The sequence below is a fragment of the Myotis myotis genome, unplaced genomic scaffold, assembly GCF_014108235.1.
Source record: "Myotis myotis isolate mMyoMyo1 unplaced genomic scaffold, mMyoMyo1.p scaffold_m19_p_9, whole genome shotgun sequence".
Classification (NCBI taxonomy): Eukaryota; Metazoa; Chordata; class Mammalia; order Chiroptera; family Vespertilionidae; genus Myotis; species Myotis myotis.
The window spans coordinates 76,250,293-76,270,815 of NW_023416401.1; the positions used below are offsets into that span (position 1 = coordinate 76,250,293).

At 42.6% G+C, this 20,523-nt stretch overlaps 1 protein-coding gene across 14 annotated transcripts in view; it reads left to right on the top strand.

Moving 5' to 3' along the window:
* Positions 1–20,523, top strand: part of KAT14 (lysine acetyltransferase 14) — a 36,368-nt gene that overhangs the window by 7,111 nt on the left and 8,734 nt on the right. For 10 of the 14 annotated variants that reach the window (XR_004969937.1, XR_004969938.1, XM_036322004.1 and 7 more), the window contains exons 3-6: positions 6,511–6,632; positions 12,509–12,690; positions 15,187–15,603; positions 15,721–16,286. Coding sequence is in view for 12 of the 14 variants with exons in the window: in XM_036322004.1 (XP_036177897.1) it covers positions 6,511–6,632; positions 12,509–12,690; positions 15,187–15,603; positions 15,721–16,286 (1,287 nt within the window). In the remaining 2 variants the exon portion in view is untranslated. Of the gene's footprint in view, positions 1–6,487; positions 6,633–12,508; positions 12,691–15,186; positions 15,604–15,720; positions 16,287–20,523 lie in introns of all 14 variants that reach the window. The other 4 variants (XM_036322009.1, XM_036322010.1, XM_036322014.1 and 1 more) reach the window with 3 other exon arrangements.

A 20,523-nucleotide genomic window follows, 5' to 3' on the forward strand; every position in this document is an offset into this window, starting at 1 on the left:
TCCCTTGTAGGTAACTGAGTTTCTTTCTCTTGCTGTTTTTAAGATTCTCTCTTTATCTTTTGCTCTTGGCATTTTAATTATGATGTGTCTTGGTGTGGACCTCTTTGGATTCCTTTTGTTTGGGGTTCTCCGCGCTTCTTGGACCTGTAAGTCCATTTCTTTCACCAGGTGGGGGAAGTTTTCTGTCATTATTTCTTCAAATAGGTTTTCAATATCTTGCTCTCTCTCATCTTCTGGCACCCCTATAATTCTGATGTTGGTACGCTTGAAGCTGTCCCAGAGGCTCCTTACACTATCCTCGCATTTTTGGATTCTTTTTTCATTTTGCTTTTCCGGTTGGGTGTTTTTTGCTTCCTCGCATTTCAAATCATTGACTTGATTCTTGTGCTCCTCTGGTCTGCTGTCGGGAGTCTGTATAATATTCGTTATTTCAGTCCGTGTATGCTTAATTTCTAGTTGGTTCCCCAATATAAGATCGAGGGTCTCATTAGTTTTCTTGTAGATCTCATTAAGTTTATCGGCGGCTTCTAAACAGTTCTTGAGAGACCTTAAAAGTGTGGTTCTGAACTCTATATCTTCCATTGACAATTTTGTCCTGTTTCTTTGTCTCCGCATTTTGTTATGCTTCCTTGGTGCACCCCCTAGTGGTCTTTGTTCGCAGTCTTATAGTTAAACCTTGTTGTAGCTAATACCAGGGAGGGTTTGACCTCCAGGCCAAGTGGTTATGAGAATCAGCTGTGTCAGCAGTGAGAGAACTTCTGTCCTCTAGGGAGGTGCTAATCTGGCGTTTGCCTGAGGCTATCTGGCAAATGCCTCTGTGCAGGGCTTGGGCGGGGCGGGTCGCACGGGATCAACAGGGTGGGCCGGAGAGAGCAGTTATGGCGGCTCTCAGTCCTGTCCCCAGGGGCTCTGCCTGAGTCCCAGCACCTGCTGCAAAGCTCGGAGAGAAAGCTGCACTCGCTCTGACCGAAGCCAGACAGTCCCGCTTCTCCCGTTTGAGTCTGGGTCCCTAAAGACTCGCCTGTATCTGGAGCTCAGAGTCTGCGACTCCCTCCCGATTGAAAACGCCAACCGCGCCCTCCGCCGCCAGCCCGCTCCACGCACTCCGCACCTCAGAATTTGACTTCAGCACTGTGCCTCCTCTGAGTGTCCGTATGCGTTTCTCTTTCCTCCTAGTTGTAGGACTTCCACTCAGCCAGCGTTCCTGTGGTTCTGGGTGATGTCCCTTCCGTTTTTTGGTTTCACTTTTGAAGTAGTTGTTCAAAGCAGCAAACTCCGGCGTTAACCTATGCCGCCATCTTGGTTCTCCTCTGGATTCTTTTTTCTTTTTGTTTTTCTGGTTGGGTGTTTTTTGCTTCTTCGTATTTCAAATCTTTGACTTGATTCTTGCAATCCTCTAGTCTGCTGTTGGTACTCTGTATAATATTCTTTATTTCAGTCAGTGTATGCTTAACACATTGTATGTGGGAAACGTATTTATATGTTTTACGTATTTATACGTTCTACCAGTGTAGTAGAGCGCGGGACACGTATTAATACGTTTTTTATAGACTAGCGGTAGAATGCGGGTAACGTATAAATACATAAACTAAAGTTATCGTAATTTTACTGAACGTTGCCATTTGCGCAAAAAATTAGCAAAAATGGCCCGCGCCACCTGTTAACGCACGATAAAAACTACCTGCAAACAATGTGTTAATTTCTAGTTGGTCCTTTTTCATATTCTCGAGGGTCTCAATAGATTTCTTGAGGGTATCACTAAATTTATTGGCAGTTTCTAGAAAATTCTTGAAAAACCTTATAACCATGGTTTTGAACTCTATATCCAGTAGTTTGCTTTCCTCCATTTCTGTCATTTGTGACCTGTTTCTTTGTCTCCGCATTTTGGCAGCTTCCCTGTGTTGATAGAGTGGCTTTCTGTGCTAGGTGTCCTATAAGGCCCAGTGGCTCAGCCTCCACAATTACCTGAGGTGGACACTCTTGGTGCACTCCTTTGTGGGCTTTGTGCACAGTCTTGTAGTTAAGCCTTGGTTGTTGTTGGGATCACTGGGAGGAATTGACCTCCAGGCTAATTGGCTGTGAGAATCAGCTGTGTCTGCAGTGGAGAACTTCTGTGCTGGAGACACCCTTCTGGGACAAGACTTGCTTCAGTGGGGCTTTGGTGCTCACTGAGTCTGTCCCCTTAGTGTGTCCCTTATGGGTCTGAGGAGTTGTAATCTGGATGGTCCCACTCTGACCACTGGGTACACTGGCTCTTGGATCTCTAAGGAGGTGCTAATTTAGCCTCTGCCTGAGGCTACCCAGCAGGAGCTATGGAGAGATCTGCAGATTCCTCTTCTTTGTTTGGGGTTTGGAGGTGCCCAGATGAGGCCCAGCTGTGAAGCAGTGCAAGCTGATGTGGGGCCTTGGGCCTTCTTTTGGAAGTTCTGGGTCTCTCTGACCCAGCTGCAGTTTGTTAGGTAATTTTCAGATTGCAAAGGGCCAGGCCTTTCATATGCAAAAGCCTCTGCGCACAGCTTGGGTGGGACAGGGTCTCAGGGGATCAACAGGGCAGAGCAAGCAGCTATGGCTGCTCCTCAGTCCTACCCTAAGAGGCCCCGAGTCTCAGTGTCCCAGTAATCGCTGCAAGTACCTCTAAGAGAAAGCTGCCCTTGAGTTCCAACTGATGCCAGACAGTCCAGTTTCTCACCGTATGAGTCTGGGTCCCCAGAGACTTGCCTGGAACTGGAGTTCAGAGCAGTCGGGAGCTTGAGACTCCCTCCCTATTGAAAAAGACAACCGTGTCCTCAGTTGCCAGCCCTTTCCATGTGCGCCTCCATACCTCTGCACTTTACTTCCGCACCTCCTCTGAGTCTCCGTGTGCTTTTCTCTCTCCTTCTAGTTGTAGAATTTCCACTCAGCCAGCCTTCCTGTGGTTCTGGATGATGTCTGTTTTGTCTTTGAGTTGTATTTTTGAATTGCGAGGCAGCAATTCCCCGTGTTTACCTATGCCGCCATCTTGGTTTCTCCTCCAGAATTTTCTTATCTTCCCAAACTGAAATTCCATATCCATTAAATAGTAACTCCTCATGAACAATTACTGCTTTTTGGTTGACCCAATGCAAAAATCAGTGAAAGAATTTGAAAAATCTGTTCATGGGGTTAATTATTTGTTAGGCCATCTGCAAGTTTTACAAGTTTAAGGATGGCAGAAACTGAAACTCAGTGGAAACAGCAGAATTGCCTTCATAAGGCATAAGTCTTCTCGTGGTACCATTGGGAGTTATGCTGTGGACCCAGATGATGGGGCATGAATTGCACTTTATTAGATTCCTTACAGCTTCAGGACACTCCTTATGGAAATAATTATTTAAGGATTAAAATTTTTTTCAAATATATATATATATTCATTATTGATAGTATTACAGATGTCTCCCATTTGTCCCCTCTTTACCCCCCTCCTCCCAGTTCTTAAAACCCCCCCAGGTCTTCACCATCCTAAAAAAATATTTTTATTGATTTTAGAGAAGAAGGGAGAGGGAAAGAAAGATAAGCATATCAATGATGAGAGATAATCATTAATCAGCTGCCTCCTGCACGCCCCCTACCGGGCATTGAGCCCACAACCTGGATATGTGCCCTGACTGGGAGTCTTAACTGTAACCACCTGGTTCATAGGTTGACACACTCAACCATTGAGCCACACCTGCCAGGCAGGATTTTTATCTTCTTCTCTTTAGATCAGTGATTCCCAAAGTGGGCGCTACTGCCCCCTGGTGGGTGCTGTAGCCATCCAGGGGGCGATGATGGCCACAGGTGCATTTGTTTTAACTTTTTTTGTATTACCTTTCTATTCTGAGTTCAATAAATAGTTTCATAATTTCAAACTTCAATGTTTCTAATTTACACCTTTCTTTACTATATTTTACGAAAAAGGTAGAAACATTAATACATATATCTTTCTGTTTAATTGCTATTAAAATTTTTAAAAAATTAATTTCCAGGGGGCGCTGAGTAATATTTTTTCTGGAAAGGGGGCGGTAGGCCAAATAAGTTTGGGAACCACTGCTTTAGATTCTCTGTCCCCTTTTCAATTTCATTGGCCCAAAATTAGTCATTATTTTTACTAGATTGAATTCATGGTTTTGAATAGCTTGTATAGTTTTGTTCATTTACATAAAATTACATAATTACAAAATTACATGTAGACACAAAAAGGAATGTTTGAAAGGACAGTCACTGAAAATGTTAAAAGTTATTATTTCTTTTAATATATTTTTATTGATTTCAGAGAAGGAAAGAGAGGGAGAGAGAGATAGAAATATCAATGATGAAAGAATCATTGATTGGCTGCCCCCTGCATGCCCCACACTGGGGGTCGAGCCTGCAACCCAGGCATGTACTCTCCTCCGTGACCTGGATGCTCAACCACTAAGCCACGCTGTCCGGGCTGATTATTTCTTGATTGTGGATTTAAAGTGATCTTTACGTACTTCTTTTCTCTTTTTTCTATTATTGAAGTCTTTTACAATGAGCATGTGTTATTTATAGTCCTAGAAAATACTTCCCCATTCGGGGCCATGAATTTATTATCTGTAAAATAACCAGGTTGTTCTAGGTTAGGAGTTTTCAGATTGAACTCTGGGGAGTGAGCCCTTTGAGAAGGGGCAGAGCAGCCAGGCCTTTCAGGTCTCTGCCCCTTGTTGATTGCTGATTTCATTTGAAGAAAGGTTTCCACAGCTAAAATAGATTAAATACTGAGTAGATGGTGTGTCACATTATTTTCAGCTCTGAAATTCTGAGTCATTTGTTTCTGCCCTCTAAAGAGCTTAGAAAATATATATGCAGGGATGATTTTCAAAATATTCAATAGAGTTAGCACTGTTGGTCAAGATGCTGGCTGGAGTAGATACGTGGAGGCCTTGTGATGGCCAGTAGTTAACACTTTTGTTAGTTCTGCATTGTGGAGGATGGAGGGGTACTGGGCTGGGGGTTCACCCCAGGACAGTGGTTATCTACACTAATAAAAGAGAAAATTGGTGTACGGCGCTACCCTTTTCATTGGCTAATCAGGGCTATATGCAAATTAACTGCCAACAAGATGGCGGCTAATTTGCATATGTAGGCACAATGCAGGGAGGCGAAAGGGAAAGCAGGAAGAAGCCCCCTGCCACCGACAGTGATCGGAAACCCAGGGGGGAGCTAAGAGCTGGGGGGCAGGGCAAAGGCGGCCCTGGGTCCGCCTTTGCCCTGCCCCCCAGCCATGATTGGAGAATCAGGTGCCTTTTCCACCCTGGCCAGCGATAGCAGGAAGTAGGGGTGGAGCCAGCGATGGGAGCTGGGCACGGTCGAAGCTGGCAGTCCCGGGAGCTAGGGGTCCCTTGCCTGGGCCTAAAGCGAAGCCCACGATCGCGGGGCCACTGCAGCTGCGGGTCCCCGCTGCCCAGGCCGGACGCCTAGGCCAGAGGCGTTAGGCCTGGGCAGGGGCGGAGCCTGCAACCGCGGAGAGCTGGGGGTCCCCTGCCCAGGCCTGACACCTCTGCCGCAGGCCTCAGGCCTGGTCAAGGGGCCGATCCGGTGATTGGTGATCAGAGGGTGATGAGGGTCAACTCCTCTGGCTGAGGCATCAGGCCTGGGTGAGGGTCGGAGCTGGGGATTGGGGGGATATGATGGTCCCCTTGCCTAGGCCTGAAGCCTGGGTCAGAGGCATCAGGCTTGAGCGGGGGGGTGGAGCAAGCGATCAGAGGGAGATGGGGGTCCTCTGCCCAGGCATGATTCCTGGGCCAGAGGCCTCAGGCCTGGGCGGGGGTCAGAGCCAGTGATCGGGGGGAGATGGGGCTCCCCTGTCCAAGCCTGACATCTCTGGCGGAGGCGTCAGGCCTGGGCAAGGGGCCGATCAGGCGATCGGAGGGTGATGGGGGTCTACGTCTCTGGCCGAGGCATCAGGCCTGGGCAAGGGGCAGAGCCAGCAATCGGAGGGGTCTGGGGGTCCCCTGCCCATGCCTGACGCCTGGGCCAGAGGCATCAGGCCTGTGCTGGGGGCAGAACCAGTGATGGGGGGAAATGAGGGTCCCCTGCCCAGGCCTGATGCCTCTGTCAGAGGCATCAGGCCTGGGCAAGGGGCCGATCCTGCGATTGGAGGGTGATGGGGGTCAACGCCTGAGGGCTCCCAGTATGTGAGAGGGGGCAGGCTGGGCTGAGGGACACTCCCCACCCCCCCACACACACACACCCAGTGCACGAATTTCGCGCACCGGGCCCCTAGTTTATCATAATCAGCCAACCACACATCAGCCCTGCGCATGTAACACGTAAAGAAAGACTGCACATAACTAAGTGGATGAGTCAGACTCATCTGAGAGCAAAAAGGAAAGTAAAATTCTATACTGAGAATATTCCAAGATATTATCCTTCCTTTTCCCCCTCTGTTCTCCAGCATTACTATTTAGGATATAACAACAAATTTTCTCCCTCAAGATTAACACCCTTAATCATGCTTCTGTCCCAGTCCTTGTTTGGTTTGTTTTTCAGGTTGTCATGTTGGCAATGTACAACTTGTCTCTGGAAGGAAGTGGACGTCAAGGTTATTTCAGGTGGAAAGAGGATATCTGTGCTTTTATTGAGAAACATTGGACTTTTTTACTAGGGAATAGGTAATGTGATTTTTAAAAAAATCTTATACTTGAACAAAGATATAAAGAATGAATATAAGATGTGTGCCAGCCTAGTGCAGCCCTCTAGAGCAGCAATTTTCAACCTTTTTTATCTCATGGCACACACAAACTAATTACAAAAATTTTGCAGCACACAAAAAAATACATTTTTGCCAGTCTGACAAAAAAAGAGAAAAGGTATAATTTTGATTTATTCACACTGGACAGCTATTGTTGTCTTTGCTATTGCCATTTTTTTTTTATTTGACAATCTAAGGGAAAAGAGGTCAGTGCCCCTGACGAAATAAGGTATTGCATGTTTTAAAAATTCTTGTGGCACATATGTAATACATTCAACAATAAAGAATTATTTTGAAAAATAAAAATAAAAATGCTTGTGGCACACTGGTTGAAAATCACTGCTCTAGAGAATTAGAGTATGCATTTGCTTGTGGCAATTACAGAGAATTTTGTAATCCAGAAAATGTTCCTTTTTTAAGTTAAAAAACTTGTTTATGAAAAATCAAAGTGAAAGTATATACTATTAAAAGTGTAGTCACTCATCCTATTTCGAGAAGTAACTTGATTTATACTGAGCATTAGGAGATTTTGAAGAGGTTTGTAGAACGTTAAAAAATAGTTTGATTAAATGAGGCTGTTTAATAGTTGAGTGAGTAACTATTTAATTGGAGGAGATAGCATTATTACTATCCTTTTAAAATCATTGCCTTATCAGAAGAAAAATAATGGCAGTTATTGACTGCGCCCATTTATATTTCTTTTCATTAATAGAGTCATTAGTTTGTATTTATTTTTATTAACTAGAAGGGAGAAACAGTTTTATACTTTTTGGTATGACAGTGCTTAGCAAGATCTAGATACGTTATACATATGGCTTAGTCATTCATTCCTCTTTTCACTTTAATAGTTTTTTTTTTTGTTTGTTTGTTTTTTTTGCTGCTAAGTGCACTCCTCCGTGGTGGCTGTTTTAGTTCATCAGACTTAGCGATGTCAGTGCACAGATATTGAGACCATATGGTGTCTTTTTGTTTGCTTGTGTTTTTTTTAGAGAAGGAGGAAAAGGGGGTAGAGAGAGAAATATACATTAATCGGTAATCTGTAGCCTTCTCTATGCGCCCCGACTGGGGATTGATCCTGCAACCTGGTTATGTTCCCTGATTGGGAATTAAACCTGACCTTCTTGTATATGGGACAATGCTCCAACCAACTGAGCCACACTGGCCAGGGCTTGAGACCATATGTTTTAACTAAATGTTCATGTGAATCTACTAAGATTTTTATTGCTATCCTTATTGCTATTTAGAGATTAACGAGTTTACAATTGGATTGGTCAGTTCTGTTTGAGATTCTGATTGTTAATTGCCATTTATGGGATTCATAAATCTTGCATATAGGGTCAGTGTAGACAAGATAGGTAAAGGCTCTGATCACAGCAGGTCAGAGCAGGGAGTTTGTACATGTCCTCTCTCTGAACCCACTACAGCCTCTATTTCCTCTGGTGCTGAGAAGTCACAGCTCTGCTAATGCTGCTAGGAAATCAGGGAAGGCATTTAAAAGGAGGGACAACATTCTGAAGGCTTGCTCTGAGGAAAAAATAGAATAGATTCAGTACATTTTTACAAAAGAAGTTATTTTTGTTCTTGAGTAATTTTAGTGGTACTAAGAAAAGAATTGACAGTATAACTGGTTCTTAAAGGAAATCTGTTGTCTTAGTTCAATGATTTAGCACTATTTGTGGGACTTAATACATCCCATTTATAAGGGACAAAAAAGAAAAAAAACGGATAAAATTAGATCTTGGAATGTTTTCATGATCTCAGTGCTGCTCTGTTTAATGGATTATCTTCTGGAAGAACTTGGATTTAAATTGCCTGTTTTTAAGGATATTGCCGTTATTTTAACAGAAGTTGTTAGTGTCATTTGTTCATTTCTAGAGCCTGTTCTTTTTAATATGTTTACCGAAAGGCATTAATTACTTTCCAGCTGCTGTGTAGTTTAACCATTGACACTAGTAGTTTGGGCCATAATAATGTGTCACTTGAATTGTCATTTACTTATTTAAAATTATAATTTACTTACTTAAAAAATACATTCACTTTAAAAAGAAACTTCACACCACCTTGGTGAGCAAAAAATAATATAATTTGCCATAAATACAATGAAACTATAAAAATAAATGCACTAAAAATAAAACAATGCCATTAAGTTGTAGCTGGAGCCCATGGCCTATTGAGTCAATCTGAGACCTTCTTTCTTGATCAAAAGGGGTGGGTACATGTGTTAGAATTTCAAGCAATAAACTTTCTCCTTGATCTAACCAGAAGGAGAAAGAGAAGGAAAAATTACTCTGATTCCTTGCCACTCAGTTTCCTGCCCAGTGCTGACCTTTACTTTGAGAACTCTGCTTTATTTTATTTTGTTTTTGTTTTTGTCTTTTTTTTCTGTTTGTGTTTCTTTTTTTTGGTCTTTTTTGTTTTGTTGTTGTTGTTATTGGGAACTCTGCTTTAAACATCAGTGATTGGAAAGTCACCTGAAGCTGCTCCCTGATGTGATTACCATGTGCTCAGATGTCTCTGTATATGAACATACACAGAGTTACTACACCCTAGAGGACCACACTGCAAAAGAGCACTTGCAGTCATACTTTTTTTATAACTACTAAAGATTTTAATTCTGCTATCCATAGACCAGTGATGGCGAACCTATGACACGCGTGTCAGAGGTGACACGCGAACTCATTTTTTTGGTTAATTTTTCTTTGTTAAATGGCATTTAAATATATAAAATAAATATCAAAAATATAAGTCTTTGTTTTACTATGGTTGCAAATATCAAAAAATTTCTATATGTGACACGGCACCAGAGTTAAGTTAGGGTTTTTCAAAATGCTGACACGCTGAGCTCAAAAGGTTCGCCATCACTGCCATAGACCATATTTTAAATTCCTAACAATGATACCGTTTCTTATTTGCCGTAAGAGCTAAGCGAATAGCCCTGGCCTGTGTGGCTCACTTGGTTGAAGCATTGTCTGGTGCACCAGAAGGTTGGAGGTTCGATTTCCGGGCACATACTTAGGTTGCAGGTTTGATCCTCGGTTAGGGCACATGCAGGAGGCAGCCAACCAATTGATGTATCTCTCTCACATCGGTCTTTCTCTCTCTCAAATCAATTTTTTTTTAAAAAAGAGCTAAGCAAATAGTATACTGTGTAATGAAGTTCTGAATTTGAATACATTTTCTTCCAGATATTTATAGGATTTGCTTTTATGCCTTTAATTTTTATTAAAGTTTAAGTGTGTAAAGGATTATTTAGGGTCAACCTAAATAACTTTATGTACTTATTGTAGAAACAAAAAGTATACAAAAGCTTTATTAATTACTATAGTTTAATTGCCATTGTGTGATCATTTAATTTGCTTTTACAATCCTAGCCTTGAATTCTTCCAGAAGATATAACTTTGATTATACCTTTGAAGAATAATTTGAATGCTTTATTCTGTTATCATATTTCATTGATTTTAAGATGCATAATAGTTCAAATTTTGATTTCTCTGACAGCTGGATATATCTTACAAGTAGTGATGATGTGTCAAAATTTGATAGTTTCCTTTCTTGTACATAAAATGATATATCTTAAAATCAGTAGATCTTATATTTGATGAAATATGAGACAGCACATTCGTAGTATTTAAAATTCAAAAAAATTATATATGACGATTCTGGGGAGATGGCAAAGTAGGAAGCACCAGAAATCTGTCTCCCTACTTAGAAAACGATTGGAATTGTAGAATCTGTCTGATATAACTATTTTGGAATTTTGGAGTCTGTTGAAGACTTGCAACTTCCAGGGGAAGGTTTGTACAGTAAATTGCTGTTAATTTTAATCACTTTCAACTCAGCACTGTAGCTTCTGCCTCTCCCACGCCTTTCAGCCTGTAGTAGGCAGCAATGTGCATGCTCTTAGAGCAGCTTGCACACAACTTATGGGAGCCAGGGTATACAAAAAGAACACTCCTCCAAGTATTGTGATCTGTGCTCTGGTCACTGATTGCTGCTGCTGATCATAAGGTTGCAGACAAAGGTGGGCAGCCATTGTTGCCCCTTCCCTATTGTGGCCAGCCCCTTTCCCTCTGGCTGAACCAACTTTACGGGATTAACAGGCTGGTGCCTTCTTCTCTCCCCTTTATTTTTCTCTTTGTTCTCCTTTTGGAGTAGACATTGAAGGCTAAGATGTTCAAAAGCAACTACATTTATATATACAGAGAAAATTAGAAAGTCACTACATGTGCTCAGGGGAAGGTGCAAGTTCAGAAATGACCCAAGAAGACCTTATACAACTCATACTGATATTTGGCACAGGGAAACAGCCCACAACAGTAAAAAAACAAACTTTGGGGAAGGATAGTGATCTAATTTCCAGAGTTACTACATTATTAAGTTAAATTTTCAATTAAAAATTAGAAAGAATACAAAGAAACAACAAAAGGTATGGCCCATTCAAGGGAAAATAAATAAACCAACCAGGACTTCCTTAAGAAGACCTAATGGATCTATGAAGGAAAGACTTTAAAACAACTGTCTTAAAGATGCTCAAAGAACTAAAGGAAGATGGGGAGAAAGTCTAGAAAACATTGTATGAACAAAATAGGAATATCAATAAAAAGGTAGAAAACCTAAAAAGAAATTCTGGAACTGGAAAGTACAATACTGTAATGAAATATTCACTGGAGGGATTAAAAGGCAGATTTGAGCAAGCAGAAAAAGATTTAGTGAACTTGAGGATGGGTCAATGGGAATTATAAGATCTGAGGAAAAGGAAAAAGATCAAAGAGAAGTGAACAGAGCCTACGGGACCTGTGGGACACTACCAACTGGACTAACATACTCATTGTGTGAGAAAGCAAGTAGAATGGCTTCCCCCTTGATCATATTCTTTGGGCAAGAAGAGGGGGCTTGGAAAGTTAGAAGAAGTTGAGTGGAGGAGACCAAAGGAGTTAGTGCTTGTGACCAGAACATTGCCAGTGAAAGCTAGGGTGTTATTTGCCCCATCACAGACAGTGCTTATGCCTATTAAAGTTTTTTCTTCTGTGTGTTCTAGTACATCTTTGTTCCTAAGAATACTTTTTTCTTTTGCCTCCTAGCAATATTTTGAAACTGTTAGTCTGGCCTTCTTACGAAAGTATTTCTGGTGATTGACGTATGTTTTCAAGGTGGAAATAAAACAGTTGCCTTTGAAAGAATTTTCAACAGGAAGAATCTGAATAGTTGACATTTAACATATTTAAAAATTTTTGTTATATACATTCTTTTTTTTGGCAGAGTTATTCCCCCAAAGTTCAGTTCTTTCTTTGTGGAACACACAATATAATTTTATTCCCACTCTGCTGTGTAAAGGCCAATAGGAACAGAGTGAGAGATGCATCTGATACCTGGGTAGAATGAACTATTTACCATGGCTAATGATTCTCCTGCATGCATTCTTGAGAGCTGTATTTAATTCACATATAAAAGCAGCTTGTTTAATTAAAATTATAGAACTTGGTATTCATGATGATTGTAATCAGAATTGTTTTATAAGCTTTGTTTGAATTATGTCATTTAATCCCCACAACGACCTAGTGAGGTAAGTTCTATGATCCTAATTTTAAAGATGAGGAAACTGAGGCAGCTAGGAAGTGGTAGAGGCAGGATTTGAAGCCAGACAGACCTCAGAGCCTCTCTTAACTTACGTTCCTTCAAATTTCTCAGGTTCAGAGCATATCGTAGGCCAGGAGTCATAGAGTATACATAGAGTGTATTTTCTATATAATGATAGAATTTTTTAAAAAATCATTTTTAAATTCTTGGACTCTCCAGGAAAAAAACTTCGACCTGGTGGAGCACAGTAGCAGGTTGCCTCAGCGTGGGAAGTCCTATGTACTTCCGTTCAGGTGCTCAGGAATTCGGAGAACCAGGATGGTGGAAACTTGTTCACAACAAGCCCCCGACAATGAAACCTGAAGGAGAGAAGTTGTCTGCCTCTGCTTTGAAAGTAAAAGGTACTGCTGTGAGAGCAGTGTAGGAGGTGCTAGCCAGCCCAAAGCCGTAAGGGTGAGCTCAGGAGATAATCCCACTTTACCAGGCATAGCTCATCTGCTGTGGAAGGACTCTGCTTGGCAGTTTTATGTGACACATTTTTTGTATCCTGTAAATAAATACTAAATAAAAATGGGATAATTTCCTAATTAAGTTACCAGTTTTAATAAATTTCCTTTAATATCTGAAAGGTTCTCTAGTTTAACCTGATTTCGTTTTTAAACTTTTTATTATGGAAAAATTTTTAAATGTGCAAATGTGCAGAGAATAATATAATGAATCCCCACATACCTTTCACCTCATTTCAACAGCTAACTGCTGGCAATCTCATTTTATCTAGACCAGGGGTGAGCAATGTCCAGCCCTCAAGTCGTATAAGGCCCACTTAATCATTTGGCCTGGCCTTGCCAAGGCATTAGGGGTGAGTTAATTAAATGTTTGACCAAATATAGCAGGCTAATTTTTAAGTTGATACTTTTGTATGGCCCATGAATGATGTTATAAATATCCAAATGGCCCTTGACATAAAAAGGTTCCCCACTCCTGATCTAGACCCATAGTACTTTCCCCCAACCCTCTACCCATCCCACCCTTGGATTCTTTAGGAGCAATCCTAGGTACCAACATAGCATTCTTAAAAATGTCAGTATGTATCTCTACATGGTGTGAACTCTTTCTTTTTTGTAGTCTAACCATAATACCATTTTCACAATTTTAAGAGAATTAATAGTAATTCTTTACTGTCATACATTGGTCTGATTTTTTTGAATCTAAAAAGGTTTTAATGAGCTTTTACATTTAAAAAATATATAATTGGAAAGAAAGTCAGGTAGGATTGAAGGATATAAGGTCTGGAAGTTGCTCCTCTGCACCCACCCCTTCCTGCAGTTTCACTTTCCAGAGTAACCACTGTTGACTCTTGTGAATGCATTTAGAAATCGTCTGAACATTTAAGCATTTTCTTATTTTTTTAAAAGAAAAACTGTAAATGGACTCACAATACTTATTCTCCATTTTTCCCTCCACTTACCAGTATACCTTGGATATCTTTCCATAGCAGTACATGCAGATCTGCCTGCCTTTCTTTCTTTCTTTCTCTCTTTCTTTCTTTCTTCTTTCTTTCTTTCTTCTTTCTTTCTTTCTTTCTTTCTTCTTTCTTTCTTTCTTTCTTTCTTTCTTTCTTTCTTTCTTTCTTTCTTTCTTTCTCTCTCTCTCTCTCTCCCTCCCTCCCTCCCCTCCCTCCCTCCCTCCCTCCCTCCCTCTCTCCCTCCCTCCCTCCCTTCCTCCCTCCCTCCCTCCCTCCCTCCCTCCCTCCCTCCCTCTCTTTCTTTCTTTCTAATTAATTTCAGAGAGGAAGGGACAGAGAGAGAGAGACAGAAACATCAATGATGAAGAGACTCATTGACTGGCTTCCTCCTGCATGGTACCCACTGGGAATCGAGCCCACAACCCGGGCATGTGTCCTGACCAGGAATCGAACCAGGACCTCCTGGTTCATAGGTCAATGCTCAACCATTGAGCCACGCTGGCCAGGCTGCCATGTTTTCTTTTATTTCATTGCATTCCATTGAATGGCTATATGATAATTTATTAAACCCCTGTTGATGGACATTTTGGTTATTTCTAGAACCTTTTATTGTTGTTATTTTAAACAACAATATGGCCCTAGCCGGTTTGGCTCAGTGGATAGAGTGTTGGCCTGCGGACTGGAGGGTCCCAGGTTCGATTCCAGTCAAGGGCACATGTCTTGGTTGTGGGCTCAGTTCCCAGTAGGGGATGTGCAGGAGGCAGCTGATCAATGATTCTCATCATTGATGTTTCTATCTCTCTCTCTTCCTCTCCCTTCCTCTCTGAAATCAATAAAAATGTATTTAAAAAATAAATAAACAACAATATAATTGTACAGTTTTGTGTGCATGTGCAAATTTTTGTGTAATTCCTGGAAGTGTGTTACTGTATTAAATGCATGCTCATTCAAAACTTTAATCAGTATTGCCAGGCTACCTTCCAAAAAGTTGTAATAAAATTTACGTGCTGGTATGAAAATGTTCACTTCCCCATATACTTGCTGAGCATTATCAGAATTTTAATGCTTACCTATTCCAGTTGGTGGAAGATAGTGTTTAATTGTTTAAATTTTCATTATAATTTTTTTTCTTGTTAAGAGATGTCTAAGTCCTCATTTAAGGCAGGGAGGGAGAGAGAGAAAAATATTGATGTGAGAGAGAAACATCGATTGGTTGCCTCCCATATGGTCCAGGGCTGAACACGAAACATGGTCATGTACCCTGACCGGGAATCTAACCGGTGACCTTTCAGTGCATGGGACCACGACACACCCACCAGGGCAAACATTCCTCTATTTTGAATGTGGTAGTACGTTTACAATAATAAATTAGTAAAAGAAACTAAAGTTGATTGGTTATTTAAAAATTGAGGTATTTATTCTTTTCCATCAGCCTCAAAACCAACTTTAGATCCCATCATTACTGTCGAGGGACTTAGAAAGCGGGCAAGTCGCAATCCTGTGGAATCAGCCATGGAATTAAAAGAGAAAAGATGTCGCACTCAGGAAGCGAAAGACATTAGAAGAGCCCAGAAGGAAGCTGCTGGCTTTCTTGACAGGAGCACTTCTTCGACCCCTGTAAAGTTCATAAGCCGGGGCCGCAGGCCAGATGTGATTCTAGAAAAAGGAGAAGTGATCGACTTCTCATCCTTGAGCTCCTCGGACCGCACTCCACTGACTAGCCCGTCTCCATCTCCCTCTCTGGATTTCTCTGCCCCCGGGACCCCTGCCTCTCACTCAGCCACGCCCAGCTTGCTTTCAGAAGCAGATCTGATTCCAGATGTGATGCCACCACAAGCCTTGTTTCACGGTAAGTCTTGCCTTTCATGGGTCTTTATTTTATGCCTGGCCCATGATATGAAAGTGTATGTTTTCACCTTGTGTGCGGTGTGCTCTATTTCTTTTGTCCTGTTTTATACTTCCACAGATGACGATGAGTTGGAAGGTGATGGAGTCATAGACCCAGGGATGGAGTATGTCCCGCCCCCTGCTGGGCCAGCAGCTTCTGGGACAGTGCCTGGGGGCAGGAAGAAGGTCAGAGTACCTGCACATATAAAGCAGGAGGAAGAGAGTGAGGAGGAAAAACCTGACAGGATGGACATTGACAGTGAAGACACAGATTCCAACACATCTTTGCAAACAAGGGCTCGAGAAAAGAGGAAGCCACAGCTGGAGAAGGACAGGAAACCCAAAGGGCCCAAGTACACCCCTGTTAGCATCTATGAGGAGAAGCTGCTCCTGAAGAGGCTGGAAGCTTGTCCCAGTGCCGTTGCCATGACACCAGAAGCTCGGAGACTGAAGCGTAAACTGATTGTCAGACAAGCAAAAAGGGATAGGGGATTACCACTTTTTGACTTGGATCAAGTTGTTAATGCTGCTCTTCTGTTAGTTGATGGGATTTATGGAGCCAAAGAAGGAGTTTCTAGGCTTCCAGCTGGCCAAGCCACATACAGAACCACCTGTCAGGACTTCAGAATCCTTGACCGGTACCAGGTGAGCTAACACACATGCTAAAGTGGAGGTGGGGCAGGCAGCACCAGGGAGTGGGCACAATTAGGCAGTGACTGTTCAAGTCCTGAGTAATTTTGGGAGAGAGAATAAAACAGCAAGAGAGAAAAATAGAAAAATTGCTGGGCTTTATTTTTTGAAATTGTTCAGTATGAATACCTCTTAATTCAGCTGGGTTATTTTCCTCTTTGGGCATTTCAGGCAGAACCTAGACATTTTCTTTGTATCATGTAGTCCCTAAGGGTAGCCGTACATGGTTTGTGTCATGACTTTGATTGATAGTTTTGTTGAGAACATAAGTGTACCAGACCCTGTGCTGAGCAGGATCTGAAAACATGTAACCATCTGTGGGTTAGAAGACAGCCTGGAGACATAGCAGCCAGGGGAGCAGTGTGGTGTCAGCGTGGCTCAAAGTGACTCAGTGGAACCCAAGGCTAAGTGTGCTCCTGGAACAATGAATTCCACTCAGAGCTGCCAGAACACACCTTCACACAGCAGGAATGAGAGGTCTTAGATTCCCTGTATCTGTGCTAGCACTGCTCTTAACCAGCCTCTTACTAGTAAGCTAACTGAGCTGTAAAGTGAAAACTTGTTTTTTATTTACTTTTCTTTGATTACAGGTGAGGTTACAACTGTAATCATGTTCCCTCCTTGTTTCTCTGAGAATTGCCTATTGGATTCTTTGCACATTTTTCTGTTTTGTTGTTCTTTGGCAACTAAAGTGGGCTCTTCTCTTTGTTGCCATTGTTCTGGTATTATTCAGTGTGTACCCTGTGTGGGGTTTTTTGTTTCATTGTGCTCAGCATTTGGTGTGTGGGCCCTTTGAATTTGAAAGTCCTTGAGTTCTGGAAAGTCTTCTTAATTTCCTATCTTCTGTTTTTTCTGGTTTGTCTTTTCAGAGCACTGCTATTAGGACAAGGGTTAGCAGACTTTTTCTGTAAGGAGTCAGATAGTAAATAGTTTCTGCTTTGCAAGCCACACAGTCTCAGTTGCAACTATTTAACATTGCTGTTGTAGTATGAAAGCAGCACAGGTAAGATATAATGAATGGGCATGGCTGTGCTCCAATAAAACTTTATTTACCAAAACAGGCTGGATTTGGCATATGGGCTGTAGTTCGCCCATGACCCCTACTCCAAATGGATCCCCTTAATTTTCTTTTTTTCTCCTATTCCTCATCTTTTCTGGGAAGTAGTAACCTGCCTGCCTGCACCTTAGGAGCCAAGTAAGGGAGGCCAGGAGCCGACCATTCAGCTGGAAAATTTCCATTAAGTGACCCTGTTTTAAGACAGTACTTCCACCCTTGGCTGTGCCAGGGCCCCTGTGTCCAGAATCTTTCTCCTTTGAGCTTCTGCAGAGTCTAGTCTTCTGCCCATGAAAGGGAAGATCATTTTTGGATATGGGCAGTGGGGGCTTTAACCTCTGAAGTAAAGGACTCTGAGCTTTAGTAGGACCTGGCCTTTCCTATTGCTGCCCTTGCCTGAGGCTCTGAGCTGCAAATCCTGCTGCTCCTGGCCTGGCCTCCCTGCTGCTTTAGGTTTTGTCTCTCAAGTCCACGTCATTTGGCACTTTTTCATATGCTTTTGTTGCCATCATCTGTTCGTTTGTTCTTTGTTCTCATGAGCTTTTCTTTTTAATATCTATACTTTATTTTTTAATTATGAAATGTGTCATACCCATAGAAGAATGCCCAAGGAGAATGCATGGAACATATGAGTATAGCTTAGAGAGTAATAAAATAAATGCCTGTGCTTCTAGCTCCTGGGTTTAGAAACAGCATTACAAACACCTGAGAAGTCTGTACACTGCCTGCTTCCCCCCAGAGGAAGTCATTCTCTTACTTATTGTTAATCATTCTTCTACTTTTTTAATGACTATATCCCTAAACACTATACTTTTATTTTTTAAAAAATGAAGTGGGAAACACTTAGCTGTGGAAGGAAATTACCTCTTAGATGAAGGTTTCCAGAAGATAAAGCTGAGTAGTCTGTGGGTGGTTATTGTAGATAAACTGTGTCCCACAAAAGGATATATTGAAGTCCTAACTCCTGCTACAGGTGAATGTGACTTACTGAGAAATAGGCCCCTATACATATAATTAATTAAGATGAGATCATGCTGGAGTAGGGTGGGCCCTTAATGCAATATGACCAGTGTTCTTACAAGAGATGAGACACAGAGACAGACACAGGAGGGAATACCATGTGACAAGGCAAAGTGCTAGGTCCACAGCCAAGGGATGCCAACGATTGCTGGCAACACCAGAAGCCAGGAGAAAGGCACGGGACAGTCTGTCCCCCAGAGTGTTCAGAGAGCATGGCCCTGCCGACACCTTGACTTCTGACTTCCAGCCTCCAGAACTGAGGGAATAAATTCCTGTTGTTTTGAGTCACCCTATGGATACAACAGCTCCAGGAAACTCATACAGTTATGTTCTGGCTGCACCTTCCATGAGCCCCTCCTGGAGAAGTCAGTGGTCAAGAACATTAGGGAGTGGTCAGTGGTCAAGGTCAACACCTGAGCTGCAGCGTATACCAGGGAACGTGACAGAAGTCTGGGCCATGGCAGTGGGGTCCTCTGCATTTCCTGTCTGGGCTGACATGCTTCCTTCCAACTTGTAGGTAGATCAGCAGTTATTTGTGGGGCAAGTATCCTCAGCTGATGCAGGGAGTAGAGTGTCAGAGAACTTGGTGAAGACAAGCAGGGCAGCTGCGATTCTGGGCTACTTCTCCTTAGGGTTAAAAGATGGTCCAGTAGTGGGCAGGGATTCTCATAGCCTTTGTGTTCCGTCTTCCCTCTCACTTTTTGACTTCTCCCAAATTGGGTTGGGGAAGGGAACCAACAAGCCACCTAGCTCCCCATTTTGTTTAGAACCAGAGGTTTGGAGAAGCTCATTTAACATTTTCCAAACTTATTTGACTTTGGGACCTCCCCCCTCCCCCAACCATTTTGTCATTCAACTAACATTGAGTACCTCATATATGCCAAGCACTGTTCTCTTGGGCAATACTGCAGTGAATTAAGACAGATAAGGTTCCCCACCCTTATGGAGTTGCCACCAGCGAGCATCGAGGTGACAGAACTAACTCCCTTAACAAACAGGATCACTTCCCACAAGGTGAGTCTGCAGTGAGATGGAAGAGCAGAGGGCAGCAGCCACTTCGGACAGGGTAGTTAGGGATGGTCTTTCTGTAGAGGGAACACTTGAACCAAGTTCTGATCCACAAGGAGGAGCTGGGCTGAGGAAGGTTCAGGGCAGAAGACTCAGGCACAGGACCTAAGGCAGGAGTTCGTTTGGTGTCTGAGGCTGGAACATAGTGATGGAGGAGGGCGATGATGGGAGATGAGGCCACAGAGGTAACAGGGCCAGATCCTGCAGGTCACGGCAAGGAGTTTGAATTGTATTATGAACTTATAGTGGAAAGCCAGATAGGAGCTTTCCTCAAGGGAGGTGAATTTAGTTTTTAAAAGGAGAATCTGGCTGTGTGGAGAATGGATGATATGGGGTAAGAGTGGCAGGCAGCAGGGAGACTGATAGGAGGCACTGGTAGTGATCTGGACAGAAATTGAGGGTGGTTTAGATTTGGGAAAGCAGTGGCAATGGAAAGAAGTTGGGGTCCTGTATAATATCCACAGAGTTCCACAGAACTCACCTTGAGACATTGAGTGGATAGTCTTTCGCGGGCTAGTGGTTCAATCGCTGGTGTTTCAGTTGTCTATTGCTGCATACAAATCATCCCAAAACTTCGTGGCTTAAAACAGTGACTATTTAATATTTCTTCTGATTCTCTGGGTCAGCTGGGCTCAATTGGGTGGTTCTTCTGTGGCTGTGTTTAGTTGAGAGCTGGGTCAGGACTGGAATGAACAGGACGGCTTCTCTTCCTCCAGAGCCTGTGTCTGTGGCCTCCAGTCGCTCAGTGGTCCAGCCTGGACACCATGGCAGCTGGACTCCGGGAGGGGAAAAGTGGAAGCTGCCAGTCCCCTTTAGGCCTGGGCTCAAAAGTCCCAGAATGTTACTTCTGCCACTTTCTGATTGGTCAGTCACAAGCCCACCAGATTCATGGGGAGGGGAAATTGACTCTGCCTTGTGATAGGAGGAGCCATGTGTACCCAGAGGTGGGGAAGAACTGTTGGGGCCATATTTGGAAACTGTATTACACAGCTTTCAATTTCACTTTGAAACTTAAAGTCCTGGAAGAATTTCAAAGTTGGCTTTTGAAAG